Source organism: Rhinopithecus roxellana, chromosome 13 (assembly GCF_007565055.1).
Source record: "Rhinopithecus roxellana isolate Shanxi Qingling chromosome 13, ASM756505v1, whole genome shotgun sequence".
Classification (NCBI taxonomy): domain Eukaryota; kingdom Metazoa; phylum Chordata; class Mammalia; order Primates; family Cercopithecidae; genus Rhinopithecus; species Rhinopithecus roxellana.
The window spans coordinates 2,577,341-2,597,381 of record NC_044561.1 but is presented as its reverse complement, the minus strand read 5'-3'; the positions used below and the strand labels follow the sequence as shown (position 1 = coordinate 2,597,381).

General features: G+C 43.0%; 1 protein-coding gene across 2 annotated transcripts in view; it reads right to left on the bottom strand.

Annotated features, from left to right (window-relative positions):
• Nucleotides 1–20,041, bottom strand: part of DMC1 (DNA meiotic recombinase 1) — a 52,968-nt gene that overhangs the window by 17,383 nt on the left and 15,544 nt on the right. The window contains exons 6-12 of one of the 2 annotated variants that reach the window (XM_030915453.1): nucleotides 19,755–19,807; nucleotides 16,472–16,513; nucleotides 14,067–14,139; nucleotides 2,951–3,042; nucleotides 1,862–1,935; nucleotides 1,618–1,732; nucleotides 255–315 (exon numbers count right to left, since the gene is read on the bottom strand). In XM_030915453.1, the coding sequence (XP_030771313.1) occupies nucleotides 255–315; nucleotides 1,618–1,732; nucleotides 1,862–1,935; nucleotides 2,951–3,042; nucleotides 14,067–14,139; nucleotides 16,472–16,513; nucleotides 19,755–19,807 (510 nt within the window). The remainder of the gene's footprint in view (nucleotides 1–254; nucleotides 316–1,617; nucleotides 1,733–1,861; nucleotides 1,936–2,950; nucleotides 3,043–14,066; nucleotides 14,140–16,471; nucleotides 16,514–19,754; nucleotides 19,808–20,041) is intronic. The other variant, XM_010389243.2, reaches the window with a different exon arrangement.

Here is a 20,041-nt window from a genome sequence, read left to right as displayed (position 1 = left end):
TGAGTAGCTGGGATTACAGGTGTGCGCCACCACACCCGGCTAATTTTTGTATTTTTAATAGAGACGGGGTTTCATTATGTTAGTCAGGCTGGTCTCAATCTCCTGACCCCGTGATCTGCCTGCCTCAGCCTGCTAAAGTGCTGGGATCACAGACATGAGCCACTGCGCCCAGCCTTGAAATTATTTTCTGTTTTACACTCTAACCCTCTTTATGTTAACCTCTGTGAAATAAAAAGTAGAATATTGGGGCTTACGTCATAGTTGCTCCTGGATCGGCAGTCATTTGATTGGTCACAAAAACAGCCACATTATATTCTGTATCAAGAGATAAAATTTTAAAACTATGAGAAAGGCGATATATATATATATATATATTTTTTTTTTTGAGACAGAGTTTCACTCTTGTTGCCTAGGCTAGAGTGCAATGGCGCGATCTCGGCTCACCACTCACCACAACCTCGGCCTCCCAGGTTCAAGTGATTCTCCTGCTTCAGCCTCCCGAGTAGCTGGGATTAGAGGCATAAGCCACTACACCAGGCTAATTTTATATTTTTTAGTAGAGACGGGGTTTCTCCATGTTGGTCAGGCTGGTCTCGAACTCCCGAACTCCCAACCTCAAGTGATCCACTCGCCTCGGCCTCCCAAAGTGCTGGGATTACAGGCGCGAGCCAAGAAAGGCAATATAAATATTTAAAAGTTCATTGTTTAGATTTCAGAGTTAAGAAATACTGCATCATGAATTTATTTTATAAATAACATCATATTCCTATTTTTCATTGACAACAAAAATTATTTGTTATTATTATTGTTATTATTATTATTAAGGTTAGAATAAATATTTTTGGTTTAAAAAAACAGTTGTAAAGCTGGGCGCAGTGGCTCACGCCTGTAATCTCAGCACTTTGGGAGGTTGAGGAGGGCAGATCATGAGGTCAGGGGTTTGAGACCAGCCTGGCCAACATGGTGAAACCCCGTCTCTACCCAGACGTGGTGGCAGGCACCTATAATCCCAACTACTCAGGACGCTAAGGAGGAAGAATCGCTTGAACCTGGAAGGCGGAGGTTGCAGTGTGCCGAGATCGTGCCACTGCACTCCAGCCTGGGCAACAGTGCGAGACACCGCCTTAAAAAGGAAAAAAAAAAAAAAAAAAAAGAGTTGTATTCTCATGAAGGTAATTTTATTAAAAAAAAAAAAAAAAAAAAAAGAAAGAAAAAGCCGGGCGCGGTGGCTCAAGCCTGTAATCCCAGCACTTTGGGAGGCCGAGACGGGCGGATCATGAGGTCAGGAGATTGAGACCATCCTGGCTAATACGGTGAAACCCCGTCTCTACTTAAAAATACAAAAAACTAGCCGGGCGACGAGGCGGGCGCCTGTAGTCCCAGCTACTCGGGAGGCTGAGGCAGGAGAATGGCGTAAACCTGGGAGTCGGAGCTTGCAGTGAGCTGAGATCCGGCCACTGCACTCCAGCCTGGGTGGCAGAGCAAGACTCTGTCTCAAAAAAAAAAAGAAAGAAAGAAAGAAAAAAACCACTGCCTCCTGACATTATATTCCAAGCTTCTCTGCAAAGTATACTTGACAAACATAGTCACAGATGCCATTTTATTTTAAAGATATACCTTCTGAGATTTTTTGGAGTCGTGACAACATCTGGGCCAATTTTTGCTGCCGTTCGGCCAACTCTCCACGGCCACTGAAATCCACTCGAAAAAGCGCCATTATTGAATCGATAATCTACAAAGGATTAAGGTAAAAATAAACATGCATTTGGAAATTGAAGGAAGACGTTATTTGAATAGAGATCAATAGAATAAAAATATTATGCTAAATAGCTCTGTGAAAGCAGTATTTAAAAGCTCGTACCAATAGTCTGAAGATGCCAGCTTCTTCATGGAACTTTGCTGCTACATAATCAAGTAGCTCCATCTGATGTTCACCTGGTGGGAAATGCAGTGAGAAAATGTTATAAAAGTTGAAAGAAGCAGAGGCTAAGATCATTCATATTCTTGGGAGCCAGGCAAAAGAAAGTCCTTAAAGGATTCTCTTAATTATTTATTACTTTATTAAATATTATCGCAGCCTGGCATGGTGGCTCAGGCCTGTAATCCCAACACTTTGGGAGGCCGAGGTGGGTGGATTTCTTGAGGTTAGGAGTTCGAGACCAGCCTGGCCAACATGGTGAAACCCTGACTCTACTAAAAAAATACGAAAATTAGGCTGGGCGCGGTGGCTTATACCTGTAATCCCAGCACTTTGGGAAACCGAGGCAGGCGGATCATTAGGTCAGGAGTTCAAGACTAGCCTGGCAACATGGTGAAACCCTGTCTCTACTAAAAAAAGAAAAATACAAAAATTAGCTGGGCATGGTGGTGGGCGCCAGTGATCCCAGCTACTTGGGAGGCTGAGGCAGGAGAATCGTTTGAACCTGGGAGGCTGAGGCTGCAGTGAGCAGAGATTGCACCACTATGCTCCAGCCTGGGTGACACAGCGAGACTCTGTCTCATTTAAAAAATATATATAATATACAAAAATTAGCTGGGTGTGGTGGCACGTGCCTGTAATCCCAGCGACTTGGGAGGCTAAGGTAGGAGAATCGCTTGAAGCCGGAAAGTGGAGGTTGCAGTGAGCTGAGATTGCACCACTGCCCTCCAGCCTGAGTGACAGAGCGAGACTCCATCTCAAAAAAAAAAAAAATTATTGCATATTCTGCCTTAGGATATATACCAAATGCTACATTATCCAAAAAGAATGTTACCCTTCATTTCAAAGACTAAGAATAATTTGAGGGCATTTTATTATCTAAGGACCTACCAGATGATAACATTTATAGACTGAGTAAATTAGAGAAAATTAAAATAGAAAAAAAGTATCAAAATGTTGTATCACTCAAGTAGTAAATCAGTGCTGCCAACCTTACATTGACCCAAGCATCCAACTGCATGGGGCTCTTACTAGTATATGCACGTGCATAAAGTACGTTGTCCAGTACTGCATCATGGTCTACATTGAAGCGATCAGCAATGTCCCGAAGGCGATCTGGACGGCTGGAGTATGCCAAGATTAAGGATCCAATAAATCAATTATAAAAAAGCTTAGACAACCACTACAAAACAGAGTATCTTACATAAATTAACAGAGAAGCCAAACAATGTACCTGTGAAGGTAGTCTAGAGGATGCTAGCAACCATTTAAAGTCTATACAAGATTTGTTTTTTCATAAGTGCCTCAACTTACCATAGGTAGTGATAATGGTCATAGAAATGTGGGGCAGTAATGAATTTAACTATTAAGTGATCAAATCTTTTTTTTTTTTTTTTTTTTGAGACGGAGTCTCGCTCTGTCGCCCAGGCTGGAGTGCAGTGGCCGGATCTCAGCTCACTGCAAGCTCTGCCTCTTGGGTTTACGCCATTCTCCTGCCTCAGCCTTCCGAGTAACTGGGACTACAGGCGCCCGCCACCACGCCCGGCTAGTTTTTTGTATTTTTTTAGTAAAGATAGGGTTTCACCGTGTTAGCCAGGATGGTCTCAATCTCCTGACCTCATGATCCACCCGTCTCGACCTCCCAAAGTGCTGAGATTACAGGCTTGAGCCACCACACCCGGCCTCAAATCTTTACAATAACCTTGGAAGCTAGTTTTAATGTCCTATTTTACATTTTACAACATAGGACACTGGCAAACAGAGATTAGGCAAATGACTTGAGCTTATGCAGCAAATCAGTTACAAGAGAAAAACTGGAAACTAAGCTCTGTGAGTCTTTTTGTTCTCAGATCTACAATAGATAATAGACCTATAATAGATAATATCACTGAATTATAATTCAGTAACTGCAAAGTGAATTAATTCACTCTCTTCAAAACCCTCATTTGCTCAATATGAAATAGTTTATTATATCATTAATCATGTGTTGTTAAATGATAAATGTGACTACATGAACCAAAGGGTCAAAAAGGTAACTTCAAGGGTCCAGAAGAGAAATATCGACCAAAGGTTTTTTGTTTGCATAGGTTTTCTTTTTCTTTTCAAATCTTACCTGGAAAGTATACAGAATTTAAAATCTACTTTCTTCTAAAGGAGTTGTTAGTTTTTTTTTGTTTTGTTTTGAGATGAAGTCTCACTCTGTTGCCCAGGCTGGAGTGCAGTATCATGATCTCAGCTCACGGTAACCTCTGCCTCTTGGGTTCAAGCAATTCTCCTCCTTCAGTCTCCTAAGTAGCTGTGATTACAGGAGCGAGCCATCATATCTAGCTAATTTTTGTATATTTAGTGGAGACGGGGTTTCGCTATGTTGGCCAGGCTGGTTTCGAACTCCTGACCTCAAGTGATCTGCCTGCCTCGGCCTTCCAAAGTGCTAGGATTACAGGCATGAGCCACCATGCCTAGCCAGGAGTTGTTAGCTTTCTGAAATTAGCAAATTCATAGGGAAGCAAACTAAGTGCATCTGCAAAGGTATTTTGGAAGAAGCTAATAATCACTTATATCTATAAACTATAAAGGAGTAATAAACTTTTTTTTTTTTAGGTCTTTGGTGATCCCAACAATATGTCTGAAGTAAAATGAGGTAAAGTTAAATGCATGTTTGTGACCTTATTTCACTTTGTTTACAGAGTTTACATAACACTGATCCTAGTATAAGTAACTGTAAATCAAGGACTATTTATAATCTTATTTGTGATGTTTACAATTAATTTAATAAATGTTTAGTTGAATTGTCATTAGGATTTCCCAGTTATTTATAGCCTAATGCACTAGATATGTTCTTGTTGTTAGAGCTTTGGTAACAGCCACAAAAATCTTCCATTGCTATTGAGTATACCCAGTAGATGTTTTTGGTGGACAAGTTAAAGACAGGGAATTGGAAGAGTCAATAAAAACATTTTTATCATGTCAGCTTCTACAAATCCCAGATACTATGTTGTGGCAGGCCAGGTCTTACTAATGCAGGCCTCCATAACAACTGTTTCAGCACTGACTGAGTGGTTAAGTTAAATATTAAAAGTTGAAAGTGCCCTTATACAAAGGCTGCAGTGTAACAAAAGCCCACCAAGAGTTTTGCCCAGGCCTTTCCTGGGCCTTGAAGCATGACAAGATAACGAAGGAATTCTTAACAGTACCTGTTTAGGATTAAATGCGTTTTATTGGGGGTCTGAAGAACTCCCCAGGTCTCCACAACAAGTTATTAGGAGTCTGAAGGAACTCCCGAAAACTCCATGATTTAGCAGGAGACAAGATAAGGGTAATCACTCCAGCTCCTGGACCCATTTAGATTAAGTAAATTTACTGAGGCTCCAGAGGAAGATCTTTAGGATTCAGATCTTAGTTATAGATTAAAATAAGTTAATCACTTATATCTTTTTTACAAATTTTATTTTATTTTTTTGAGATGGAGTCTTGCTCTGTTGCTCAGGCTGGAGTCTAGTGGTGCAATCTCGGCTCACTGCAACCTCTGCCTCTCAGGTTCAAGTGATTCTCTTGCCTCAGCATCCTGACTAGCTGGGACTACAGGTGTGTGCCACAATGCCCGGCTAATTTTTGTATTTTTAGTAGAGACAAGGTTTCGCTATGTTGGCCAGGATGGTCTTGAACTCCTGACTTCAAGTGATCCGCCCACCTCAGCCTCCCAAAGTGATTTATGTGTTTAGATGAATGCACACTCACAAGTAAACATATAGCTGAGAAGGTATATAAGCTCTGGAAGACTTTGTAATTTTGAGTTGGTCTGATGTTATTTTCCAGGTCTTCTCCCTGTAAACAGTTACAGAAACAAAAACTCTCTCCTTTCCCAGTTCATCTGCATCTCATCATTGGGCCACAAGAATAAGCAGCCTGATCCTCGGTTTGGTCTGGGAACAATGTGAACAGGGCTATAAAAATTGGGCTTAAATCCTCAACAAAATACTAGCAAACCAATTCAACAATACATTAAACAGATCATTCATCATGACCAATTGGGATTCATCTCAGGAATGCAAGGATGGTTCAACATACACAAATCAATGTGATATATCATATCAACAGAATGGACAAAAAACATATGATCATTTCAATTGATGCTGAAAAAAGCGTTTGATAAAATTCAACATTCCTATATGATAAGAAAAAAAACCTCAAAAAATTGGGCATAGAAGGAACATAACCCAACATAAAAGCCATATACAACAGACCCAAAGCTAGTATCATACTGGATGGGAAAAAACTGAAAGTCTTTCCTCTAAGATCTGGAACAAGTATGCCCCCTCTCACCACTGTTATTCAACATAGTACTTCAAGTCCTAGCTAGAGCAATCAGACAAGAGAAATAATAAAGGGCATCCAGATCGAAAAGGAGGAAGTCAAATTATCCTTGTTTGCCGATAATAAGATCTTATATTTGGAAAAATCCAGACTTCACCAAAAAACTGTTAGAACTGATAAACAAATTCAGTAAAGTTGTAGGATACAAAATCAACATACAAAAATCAGTAGCATTTCTAAATACCAACAGGGAACAATCTGAAAAAGAAATTTAAAAATTAATCCCATTTACAATAGCTACGAATAAAATTAAATACCTAGAAATTAACTTAACCAAAGAAATGAAGGATCTCTACAATGAAAACTATAAAACATTGATGAAACAAATTGAAGAGGACACACAGAAACCAGAAAGATATTCCATGTCCATGAGTTGGAAGAATCAATACTGTTAAAATGTCCATACTACGCAAAGCAATCTACAGAGTCAATGCAATTCCTATCAAAATACCAATGACATTCTTCAGAGAAACAGAAAAACAATCCTAAAATTTATATGGAATTGCAAAAGACCCAGAATAGCCAAAGCTATCTTGAGCAAAAAGAACAAAACTAAAGGAATCACATAACTTGACTTCAAATTATACTATAGAGCTATAGTATCCAAAACAGCATGGTATGGGCATAAAAACGGACACATAGACCAATGGAACAGAAGATAACACCCAGAAACAAATCCACACACCTACAGTGAACTCATTTTCGACAAAGGTGCCAATAACATTGGAGAAAGGACAGTCTCTTCAGTAAATGGTGCTGGGAAAATGGGATATCCATATGTAGATGAATGAAATTAGACCTCTATCTCTCATCATATACAAAAATCAAATAAAAATGGATTAAAGACTTAAATCTAAGACCTTGAACTATGAAACTACTAAAAGGAAGCATTGGGGAAACTCTATAGGACATTGGACTGGGTAAAAAAGATTTCTTTCTTTTTTTTTTTTTTGAGACGGAGTCTCACTCTGTCCCCCAGGCTGGAGTGCAGTGGCGTGATCTTGGCTCACTGCAAGCTCCGCCTCCCAGGATCAACCCATTCTCCTGCCTCGGCCTCCTGAGTAGTTGGGACTACAGGCGCCCGCCACCGCACCTGGCTCATTTTTTTTTTTTGTATTTTTAGTAGAGACGAGGTTTCACCGTGGTCTCGATCTCCTGACCTTGTGATCTGCCCGCCTTGGCCTCCCAAAGTGCTGGGATTACAGGCGTGAGCCACCGCGCCTGGCCAAAAGATTTCTTGAGTAATACTACACAAGCACCGGCAACTGTGGATATAATAAATTCCTCTTGAAAGGTTTTAGCCTGTAAATTGTTAAGTACAATGAGCTTTGAGATCCTCTCCAAGGAACCAATATATCAGTATGTTCAGCTCCCCTGTTCTTTGTACTCCATTTTAAAGTTTAACCTCCTTGTTCTTCTCGCTTTCTTGCTCCTACTTTCAGTAAACAACATTTTCCACCAGTTCTAATCAGCAGTTCACATCTGTTCCCCTGGTCATCTGTTCCATCCTGAGTCACCCCTGGTCACCTGCTCTGTCCTGAGTCACCCCTGGTCACCTGCTCTGGCGTGAGTCACCTTTAGTCACCTGTTCCTAACCATCCTTCCCGCCAAACTACTCACTCCACCACTCCGATTCGTACCCCTGCTCTCTTTAAAATAGCCAATCGGGGCCAGGCGCAGTGGCTCATGCCTGTAATCCCAGCACTTTGGGAGGCCGAGACAGGCAGATCACGAGGTCAGGAGATCGAGACCATCCTGGCTAACACAGTGAAACCCTGTCTCTACTAAAAATACAAAAATTAGCCGGGCATGATGGCAGGCGCCTGTAGTCCCAGCTACACGGGAGGCTGAGGCAGGAGAATGGCGTGAACCCGGGAGGCGGAGCTTGCAGCTAGTGGAGATCGCGCCACTGCACTCCAGCCTGGGCGACAGAGTGAGACTCCGTCTCAAAAAAACAACAACAACAACAACAAAAAAAAATAGCCAATCGGAATTCGCTTAGACTGTGCAGTCCAATCTTAGCCAACAGGGGAATGACACAGCAGTAGGGGCTACCTGAGTCAGGGATAAAAACTCCTTCCCCTCCCTTGTTCAGGTGTGCTCTCACCATTGCTTCATCAGTGAGTCACACCCTTTTATAGAAGTAAAATTGCCTTGCTGAGAAAATATTTCCAAACTATCCATCTGACAAGGGATTAATAACCAGAATATATAAAAAGTTTAAACAACTCTCTATAGGGAAAAAAATTTAATAATCTTATTTTAAAATGGGCAAAATATCTGAAAAGCATTTCTCAAAAGAAGTGTGAAAGGAAAATAACTTGGGTCCCCAAAATCACTAAGGAAAACTCAAACTGGAAACTGCTTATGGCAAATCTGCCTTTCATTCTATTCAAAGTCACTCCTCTGCTCACTGAGATAGATGCATATCTGATTGCCTCCTTTGGAAAGGCTAATCAGAAACTCAAAAGAATGCAACTATTTGTGTCTCACCTATCTGTGACCTGGAACCCACTCCCCGCTTTGCTTAGAGTCTTCCTGTCTTTGCTTCAAGTTGTCCCACCTTTCCAGACTGAACCATTGTTCTTCTTACATATACTGATAGATGTCTCATGTCTCCCTAAAATGTGTAGAACCAAGCTGTGCCCCAACCACCTCGGGCACATGTCGTCAGGACTTCCTGAGGCTGTGTCATGGGTGCATCCTCAACCTTGGCAAAATAAACTTTCTTTTTTTTTTTTTTGAGACGGATTCTTGCTCTGTCGCCAGGCTGAAGTCCAGTGGCACAATCTCGGCTCACTGCAACCTCCCCCTCCTGGGATCAAGTGATTCCAAAATCCTGCCTCAGCCTCCTGAGTAGCTGGGACTACAGGCATGTGCCACCATGTCCGGCTAATTTTTTTTTTTTTTTGTATTTTAGTAGAGACAGGGTTTCACCATGGTGGCCAGGATGGTCTCAATCTCCTGACCTTGTGATCTGCCCACCTTGGCCTCCCAAAGTGCTGGGATTACAGGTGTGAGCCACTGCGCCCGGCTACAAAATAAACTTTCGAAACTATCTGAGACCTGTCTCAGATTTTCTGGGTTCACAGAAGACATACAAATGGCAAATAGCTATAAGAAAAGGTGCTCAATGTCATTGATTATCAGAGAAATGCAAATCAAAACTACAATGAAGGCCAGGCGCGGTGGCTCAAGCCTGTAATCCCAGCACTTTGGGACGCCGAGACGGGCAGATCACGAGCTCAGGAGATCGAGACCATCCTGGCTAACACGGTGAAACCCCGTCTCTACTAAAAAAATACAAAAAACTAGCCAGGCGAGGTGGTGGGCGCCTGTAGTCCCAGCTACTCAGGAGGCTGAGGCAGGAGAATGGCGTAAACCCGGGAGGCGGAGCTTGCAGTGAGCTGAGATCCGGCCACTGCACTCCAGCCTGGGCGACAGAGCAAGACTCCATCTCAAAAAAAAAAAAAAAAAAAAAAAAAAAAACCTACAATGAAACATCATCTCACCCCAGTTAATATGGCTTTTATAAAAAAGACAGGGAAAAACAAAACCAGGCATGGTGGGTTATGCCTGTAATCCCAGCACTTTGGGAAGCCCAGGTGAGAGGATCACTAGAGCTCAGGAGTTGGAGACCAACCTGGGCAACATGGTGAGACCCTGTCTCTACCAAAAAGATATAAAAATTAGCTGGGCATGGTGGCACATGCCTGTAGTCCCAGTTACTTGGGAGGCTGAGGTGGGAGTATCACTTGAGTCCTGGATGTCGAGGGCAGCAGTGATCCATGATCATGTCACTGCACTCCAGCCTGGGTGACAGAGCAAGTCCCTGTCTCAAAAACAAAACAAAACAAAACAAAACAATTTAAAATGAAAAAACTTGGGCTTATGCTGAAGGGAAGTTCAGATCATTTATAAATATTTATTAACCAATTATCATATGGAATTAATTACCATATTAACCAATTACCAAGGTAAAGCATTATGGAGGATATAAGGAGTCCTAAGACAACCTATGCCCTAGGTAAATTTAAAACATAATTAAGGAGGCAAAATATAAACATATAAAAAGAAAAATATCAAGAGACAGGAGTATAAGTATGAGACACCCAAAGAATGAGAACATTCCAATATGGCCCTTGCCACAGTGCCCTGTACCCTCATCCAGCTGTTCTTCTCCACTCTCTCTTACATATGACTTAACTCCTAACTATTCCTATTGTTCTTAATAAAATCCAATTGCAGGCCGGGCGCGGTGGCTCAAGCCTGTAATCCCAGCACTTTGGGAGGCCGAGACGGGCGGATCACGAGGTCAGGAGATCGAGACCATCCTGGCTAACACGGTGAAACCCCGTCTCTACTAAAAACTACAAAAAACTAGCCGGGCGAAGTGGCGGCGCCTGTAGTCTCAGCTACTCGGGAGGCTGAGGCAGGAGAATGGCGGGAACCCGGGAGGCGGAGCTTGCAGTGAGCTGAGATCCGGCCACAGCACTCCAGCTTGGGTGACAGAGCGAGACTCCGTCTCAAAAAAAAAAAAAAAATAAAATAAAATAAAATAAAATCCAAGTGCAGGCCGGGCGTGGTGGCTCACGCCTGTAATCCCAGCACTTTGGGAGGCTGAGGTGGGCGGATCACCTGAAGTCGGGAGTTCTATACCAGCCTGACCAACATGGAGACACCCTGTCTCTACTAAAAATACGAAATTAGCCGGGCATGGTGGTGTGCACCTGTAATCGCAGCTACTCGGGAGGCTGAGGCAGGAGAATTGCTTGAACCCGGGAGGTGGAGGTTGCAGTGAGCCAAGATAGTGCCATTGGCCTGGGCAACAAGAGTAAAACTCCGTCTTGGAAAAAAAAAAAAAATCCAAATTGCCCAAACAGTGGCTGCTAATCTGCAAGAACAATTCTTTCCTCTCTGAGAGGAGAATCATCCTTAATCAATTGTTTCTGAAACCAGCTGAACTCCAGCTGAGCCCCCTGTTAAAGCCCTATACAGCATTTCACCCTCCTTCCCCAAGTTAAAAGGCTCTTTCACAGTCTTCTCATGCCTGGCATTTCTGAAAAGGGACTTCTGCGAACAGTTCTCTGTTTTGTTTTCAAAGTGAGTATTTTAGATAGTAAATTCTATAATAGGCCAAGAAGGACAATATTTTCTAAACTGAGTTATTCAGTGATCTTTCTCAGGCTGTATCCTTAAAATCCATGTGTGTGTAACATTGCTGAGAACTCTTTTTGTCTTGAAACTTTCCTTTTGCTTGACTTTTACAATCAGATTTCCTTCTACTTCCTGTCTCTGGGTTCCTCATTTTAGTCCTCTTCCTAAATATAAACATACCTCAAAGTTATGTTCTCCATTCTCCTCTCTTCTCTCTATAAGTTCTCTTTCCCACTTGGTTAATTTGTCCATATCTCTGGGCCTATCCCTTTCTCAAGCTGAATTCAGTATTTCCAGCTGCCATCTGGATATCCTCATGTACATCATATTCAATACATTAAAATGAAGGCTGGGTGCAGTGGCTCATGCCTGTAATCTCAGTACTTTGGGAGGCCAAGGTAGGCAGATCGCTTGAGCCCAGGAGTTGGAGATCACCCTGGGCAACCTGGTCCCTACAAAAGATTAAAAAAAAAATTAGGCCGGGCGCGGTGGCTCAAGCCTGTAATCCCAGCACTTTGGGAGGCCGAGACGGGCGGATCACGAGGTCAGGAGATCGAGACCATCCTGGCTAACATGGTGAAACCCCGTCTCTACTAAAAATACAAAAAACTAGCCGGGCGAGGTGGGGGGCGCCTGTAGTCCCAGCTACTCGGGAGGCTGAGGCAGGAGAATGGCGTGAACCCGGGAGGCGGAGCTTGCAGTGAGCCGAGATTGTGCCACTGCACTCCAGTCTAGGTGACAGAGCGAGTCTCCACCTCAAAAAAAAAAAAAAAAAAAAAAAAAATTAGCCAGGCGTGGTGGTGTGTGTCTGTAGTTCCAGCTACTTAGAAGGCTGAAGTGGGAGGATCACTTGACCCTGGGAGTTCGAGTCTGCGGTGAGTGTAATTGGGCCACTGCACTCCAGTCTGGGCAACAGAGCAAGACCTTGTCTTAAAAAAAGAAAAAAATTTAGGCCCGGCATGATGGCTCACACTTGTAATTCCAGCACTTTGGGAGGCCAAGGTGGGTGGATCACTTTTGGTCAGGAGTTCGAAACCATCCTGGCTAACATGGCGAAACTCCATCTCTACTAAAAATACAAAAATTAGCCAGGTGTGGTGGTGCACATTTGTAAACTTAGCTACTTGGGAAGCTGAGGTTGCAGTGAGTTGAGACTGCACCACTGCATTTCAGCCTGGGTGATGGAGAAAGACTCTGTCTCAAAAAAAAAAAAAAAAGCAAAATTAGTATATTAAAATGAAACATCACCTTTTCTCTGAAACATGATCTTTCCAGTTCTTTTTTTTTTTTTTTTTTTTTTTTTTTTTTTGAGACGGAGTCTCGCTCTGTCGCCCAGGCTGGAGTGCTGTGGCCGGATCTCGGCTCACTGCAAGCTCCGCCTCCCGGGTTCACGCCATTCTCCTGCCTCAGCCTCCCGAGTAGCTGGGGCTACAGGCGCCCGCCACCTCGCCCGGCTAGTTTATTTTTTAGTAGAGACGGGGTTTCACCGTGTTAGCCAGGATGGTCTCGATCTCCTGACCTCGTGATCCGCCCGTCTCGGCGTCCCAAAGTGCTGGGATTACAGGCTTGAGCCACCGCGCTCGGCCGATCTTTCCAGTTCTATTGTTAGCATTGCATAACTATTCTCCCAGTATCTAGACAAAAAGCCTGAGCAATTTCTCAAACCTCTCTTTCCTTTGTCTACCACCTATAGCCATCGAGTCCTATCAATTTTCCTCTCTAATACTTCTTTTACTTTTCTTTTTATTCTTACCACTTCCAACCTAGATCACGTTCTCATTACTTCCCTAGAATATTGGTAAAGTATCCAATTTACACCCACCATCTTGTTTCAAAGTCTTTCATGTCTAAGATCCCAATCATCTTTCTAGCCCATATCCTGGGATACCTTACACTTTAATTAAACTGAAATTCTTTCTGTAACCCAAACAGGTTCTGCCTGTTTTCCTTATGAACTTTCACCCTCTTCATACCTTTCCCTTCATTTGGGACCATGACTTTCAGTGAGTCAATAATCTTTCAGCCGGGCGCAGTGGCTCACCCCTGTAATCCCAGCATTGTGGGAGGCCAAGGTGGGCAAATCACCTGAGGTCAGGGGTTCCAGACCAGCCTGGCCAACATGGCAAAACCCCATCTCTACTAAAAATACAAAAAAATAGCCAGGTGTGGTGGCACATACCTGTAATCCCAGCTACTCGGTAGGCTGAGGCAGGAGAATTGCTTAAACCCGAGAGATGGAGGTTGCAGTGAGCCGAGATCGCCCCACTGGACTGCAGCCTAGGCGACAGAGAGAGACTACATCAAAAAAAAAAAAAAACAAAAAAACTTCTAACTATTGAGCAAAATATTTAGAGAAGTAAGAGAATTCAAAATGAAGATGATATAATTTCCTCTCATGTATTTGTTTTGTCTCATAAACCCATATGAAGAAGTGAAACCTCATTAAATAAAAAGTGATTTGAGAACTTAATTAACCAGTAATTGTTTTCCCTTTGGTTTGTCTCATTACTACTGGTTTACCGGATGACTACAAAGATGGTATATCGCAGACAAACTCTTTAGTGGTAACATTCCTATATCACAATATTATGTTAGCAACTTTAAATAAAAAGGTTACAAAGTATTTTCTGTATCAATGAAGATAATCTTTCCTCCTGGGTAGCCACCAGCTCCTGGAAGTTGAGCTGTTACTAGGAAGCAATTAAAAATTTATATTAATAGGAGTGAATAAACTTTGTACAAATGACTATATAAATACACATGGAATCTGCTGTTGCAGCTCTTTAGTACATTTTACAAAGAGTCATGATCCTTTCATTTCTAAACAACATGTTATATTTTCACATTACTTAACCAGTGGTGAAATTATAAGTATTCTGCCAGCATAGCCGTAATTCCACAAATAATTTTACACTCTTTCACAATGGAAGATATTCGTGAAAGTTCTCCCAAAGAATGGAAATATAATTTAAATATTACTATTTCTTTTTTTCTTTTTCTTTTCTTTTCTTTTTTTTTTTTGAGATGGAGTCTAGCTCTGTTGCCAGGTTAGAGTGCAATGGCGCAATCTCAGCTCACTGCAATCTCCACCTCCCGGGTTCAAGCAATTCTCCTGCCTCAGCTTCCCAAGCAGCTGGGACTACAGGTATGCGCTGCCACGCCCAGCTAATTTTTGTACTTTTAGTAGAGATGGGGTTTCACCATGTTGGCCAGTATGGTCTCAATCTGCTGACCTTGTTGTGATCTGCCCACCTTTGCCTCCCAAAGTGCTAGTATTACAGGCTTGAGCCACCATGCCCGGCCTACTAACTTTCTTTCTACAAGAAATAGTCACAAATATGGCCAGGCATGATGGCTCGTGACTGTAATCCCAGCACTTTGGGAGGCCAAGGTGGGTGGATCATTTGAGGTCAAGGGTTCGAGACCAGCCTGACCAACATGGTGAAACCCTGTCTCTACTAAAAATACAAAAATTAGCCGGGTGTGGTGGTGCATGCCTGTAATCCCTGCTACTCTGGAGGCTGGGGCAGGAGAATTGCTTGAACCCGGGAGGCAGAGGTTGCAGTGAGCTGAGATCATGCCACCGCACTCTAGCCTGGGTGACAGAGCAAGACTCCGTCTCAAAAAAAAAGAAAGAAAGAAAGAAAGAAATAGTCACAAATAGGCATGGTGAAACCCCGTCTCTACTGAAAATGCAAAAAAAATTTTAAAAAGCCGGGTATGGTGGTGCATGCCTGTAATCCCAGTTACTCAGGAGGCTAAGGCAGGAGAATCGCTTGAACCCGGGAGGCAGAGGTTGCAGTGAGCCGAGATCATGCCACTGCACTCCAGCCTGGGTGACAGAGTGAGACTCCGTCTCAAGAAAAAAAAAAAAAAAAGAAATAGTCACAAATATAATTTATGCTATATAACTAATTTAAGTTACCTTTCAATTAATGTATGTCAAATTTTAAAAATGCATTTACTTTTTCTTTTTTTTGAGACAGGTCTCACTTTGTCACCCAGGCTGGAATGCAGTGGCATGATCTTGGCCCACTGCACCCTCCATCTCCCAGGTTCAAGTGATTCTCCCACTTCAGCCTCCCCAGTAGCTGGGATTACAGGCACGTGCAACCAGGCCCAGCTAATTTTTGTATTTTTTGGTAGAGACGAGGTTTCACCATGTTGACCAGGCTGGTCTCAAACTCCTGACTTTGGGAGATCCTACTGCCTCAGCCTCAAACTCCTGACTTCGGGAGATCCTCCTGCCTTGGCCTCCCAAAGTGATGGGATTACAGGTGTGAGATACCATGCTCAACTGCAATCACTTTTTATGTAGTAGTAGTTAACATTAAGGAGCTACTTTATACCAGGTATATACATTATTTCATTTACTTTTCAAAACAATCCTAAGATTTGGCACTATCATTATTTGAATTTTATTGGTGGGGGAAATTAGAGAAGTAGAGCAACTTGCCCAAGGTCACACAGCTACTAGTGATAGAACCAAGATTGAAGTCAGGCGTTTTGATTCCAGAACTCCTTTCTTAACCACTTTGCCAAGTTCCTTCTCCATAGCCCAAAGAAATGCACAGTAGTGTATTTGTGGAAAAGGAGATATCTTTGGTTATTTTTTTTAAAACAATTTTGTTTTTAAGTTTCTCTTAGGGCCAACTTTACACCATGGAAAGTGAAAGATTCTAGGACTCAATAGATTTTGTGTCACTCTTCTAAAAAAGATATAGAAAAGATGGAATGGGAAAAATTGAGACAGTGGACTCCTCACCAACACATTCAGATACCCATTCAACTTCTCTCTATTTCTACTCAGGTGTTCATAGTGTAGCACATACATCATCCCAAGGATCACACATTCAAAGACCAGCTGTATAACCATGGGCAGTTTACTTAATCTGCCTGTGTTTTAGTTTCCTTGCAAGTATGTTCAGATTATATGAGATTATTTAGAGTATCAGGCACATAGTAGATGTTTGATAAATAATAGCTATGATTATTATTGTTATTGTTGTTATATATCCTTACCACAGAGGGTATGAGAGAGCTGGGTTTTTCCAGTACGAAATTCTGTGAAATACAGAAAAAAAGATTTTAAAAATGTGTAATTTCTAGATATTTTCATAAAGAATAAAACATGGCCTCACAGTATTACTGTTTTCTTTTTCTTTTCCAACTGACACATCTTACTTATAAAGTATCTCGGGTGTTATTTTTTATTTTTTTTGAGACAGAGTCTCGCTCTGTCACTCAGGCTGGAGTGCAGTGGCACGATCTTGGCTCACTGCAACCTCCGCCTCCCGGGTTCAAGTGATTCTCGTGACTCAGCCTCCTGAGTAGCTGGGATTACAGGTGCCTGCCACCACGCCTGGCTAGTTTTGGTATTTTTAATAGAGATGGGGTTTCACCATATTGGCCAGGCTGGTCTCAAACTCCTGAACTCCGGTGATCCCCCCACCTCAGCCTCCCAAAGTGCTGGGATTACAGGCATGAGCCTGTATTTGTTTAATATAAATTAATTTAAACGAAGTTTTCCTTAGTTGTATAAATGAAAGTTTAAGACCCTACCACATGGGGTAAAGTGCAGTGACTCACACCTGTAATCCCAGCACTTTGGGAGGATGAGATGAATGGATCACTTGGGGTCAGGAATTCGACACCAGCCTGGCAAACCCCATCTCTACCAAATATAAAACAATTAGCTGGGCATGGTGGCTCATGCCTGTAATCCTAGCACTTTGGGAGGCCAAGGCAGGCAGACTGCATGAACTCAGGAGTTTGAGACCAGCCTGGGCAACATGGTAAAACGCCATCTCTAGTAAAACATAAATAATTACCTGGGTGTGGTGGCGTGCACCCGTAGTCCCAGCTACTTGGGAGGCTGAGGCAGGAGAATTGCTTGAACCTAGGAGGCAGAGGTTGCAGTGAGCCGAGATCAGGCCACTGCACTCCAGCCTGGGTGACAGAGCGAGACTCCACCTCAAAAAAAAAAAAAAAAAATTAGCCAGGCATGGTGGCAGGTGCCTGTAATCCCAGCTACTCAGGAAGCTGAGGCAGGATTGCTTGAACCCAGGAGGCAGAGGTTGCAGTGAGTCAAAATGGCACCACTGCACTCCAGCCTGGGAGACAGAGCAAGACTCCATCTCCAAATAAATAAATAAATAAAATAAAATAAAATACCCTACCACAGGAAAGAAAGCCTGGGGCTCCCCTACTGAACTGAGGTCCTCAAAGGGGAGCTGAAGTAGTCTCAAATTGGTGCCATCCCCTAGTTACCAGCAAAAGCAAATTCTTTCTGGAGGAAAACTTTCCTGCTTACCAATCCAGGTCCATTGAACTCTCATAGATTAAAATCAAACAATAAGCTCAGAAACACCAATAAATACACAAGAAGGTAAGCCACTAAGACTGAGTCAACAGAAATAATGAAAACCAGGTTTAGTGCCCAAGTCAACAGAAAAAAACAACAAAAATCAGATTTACTTATCCAAGGACAGCAAATACTAGAATTCCCAGATGTGACAATGTAGCTATGCGTGAATTGCTTTTTTTTTTTTTTTTTTTTGAGACGGAGTCTCGCTCTGTCACCCAGGCTGGAGTGCAGTGGCCAGACCTCAGCTCACTGCAAGCTCCGCCTCCCGGGTTGACGCCATTCTCCTACCTCAGCCTCCCGAGTAGCTGGGACTACAGGCACCCGCCACCTCGCCCGGCTAGTTTTTTGTATTTTTAGTACAGACGGGGTTTCACCGTGTTAGCCAGGATGGTCTCGATCTCCTGACCTCGTGATCCGCCCGTCTCGGCCTCCCAAAGTGCTGGGATTACAGGCTGGAGCCACCCCGCCCGGCCGTGAATTGCTTTTTAAAAATAGACGAGGCCGGGCGCGGTGGCTCAAGCCTGTAATCCCAGCACTTTGGGAGGCCGAGACGGGCGGATCACGAGGTCAGAGGATCGAGACCATCCTGGCTAACACGGTGAAACCCCGTCTCTACTAAAAATACAAAAAACTAGCTGGGCGACGTGGCGGGCGCCTGTAGTCCCAGCTACTCGGGAGGCTGAGGCAGGAGAATGGCGTGAACCCAAGAGGCGGAGCTTGCAGTGAGCTGAGATCGGGCCACTGCACTCCAGCCTGGGCGGCAGAGTGAGACTCCGTCTCAAAAAAAAAAAAAAAAAAAAAAAATAGATGATAGGATAGGTGCAGTGGCTCACGCCTGTAATCCCAGTACTTTGGGAGTTCAAGGTGGGAGGAATGCTTGAGTCCAGGAGTTCAAGAGCATCTTGGGCAACATAACGAGACCCTGTATCTATTACTTTTTTTTTAAAAAATAGAGGATATAATCAGGGAAGAGAGAATCTAGTCTCTATGTTCATGGAACATTATTGCCTATAAATGAAATCAGCCTCACTATTCAATTACCTTTTGAACAAATAAGTGAAAAAAATCTATTATCGGCTCAGTGGCGCACGCCTGTAATCCCAGCACTTTGGGAGGCCAAGGCGGGTGGATCACGAGGTCAGGAGATCAAGACCATCCTGACTAACACAGTGAAACCCCATCTCTACTAAAAACACAAAAAAATCAACCAGGTGTGGTGGTGGGCACCTGTAGTCCCAGCTACTCGGGAGGCTAAGGCAGGAGAATGGCGTGAACCCGGGAGGCGGAGCTTGCAGTGAGCCAAGATCACACCACTGTACTCCAGCCTGGGCCTGGGCGACAGAGCGAGACTCCATCTCAAAAAAAAAAAAAATCTATTGTCTTCTATAGGAATCACAAAAGATGAAAAGTGTCGATAAGAACCATCTGTTGGCCGGGCGCGGTGGCTCAAGCCTGTAATCCCAGCACTTTGGGAGGCCGAGACGGGCGGATCACGAGGTCAGGAGATCAAGACCATCCTGGCTAACATGGTGAAACCCCGTCTCTACTAAAAAAATACAAAAAAAAAAAAACTAGCCGGGCGACCTGGCGGGCGCCTGTAGTCCCAGCTACTCGGGAGGCTGAGGCAGGAGAATGGCGTGAACCCGGGAGGCGGAGCTTGCAGTGAGCTGAGATCCGGCCACTGCACTCCAGCCTGGGCGACAGAGCGAGACTCCGTCTCAAAAAAAAAAAAAAAAAAAAAAGAACCATCTGTTAAGGTTGGTATATATTTTCGTTGCAGTACAGAATGATCTCATATTATGATAATTGAGATTTTATAATTTCCAAAATAGTTACAATTTATTATTGGTTGTTTACTTAATTATATGTGTATGTATACACATAGATGTGTGTGTGTGTAAAAAATTTCATTTAACAAAATATTATGGTTCTACCTACCTCCAAAAGCTTCTGTAATTGCCATGCTTTCAATTCCACCTCCTAGTAACTTACTGGAAATAGAAAGAAAGCATTAGTAACAGGAACAGAAATAGAAATATTAAGGGAGGAGAAAGTATTCATATCATTAGTATCCTTCCTATCTATCTATCTATCTATCTATCTATCTATCTATCTATCTATTCTATCATCTACCTATCTATCTACAGAACATGAACAGCAATTCTTGGCTGAACAAATAGCATGCCACTTGCTCAGATCACAGGTTCTATTGTGTATGGGCAAGT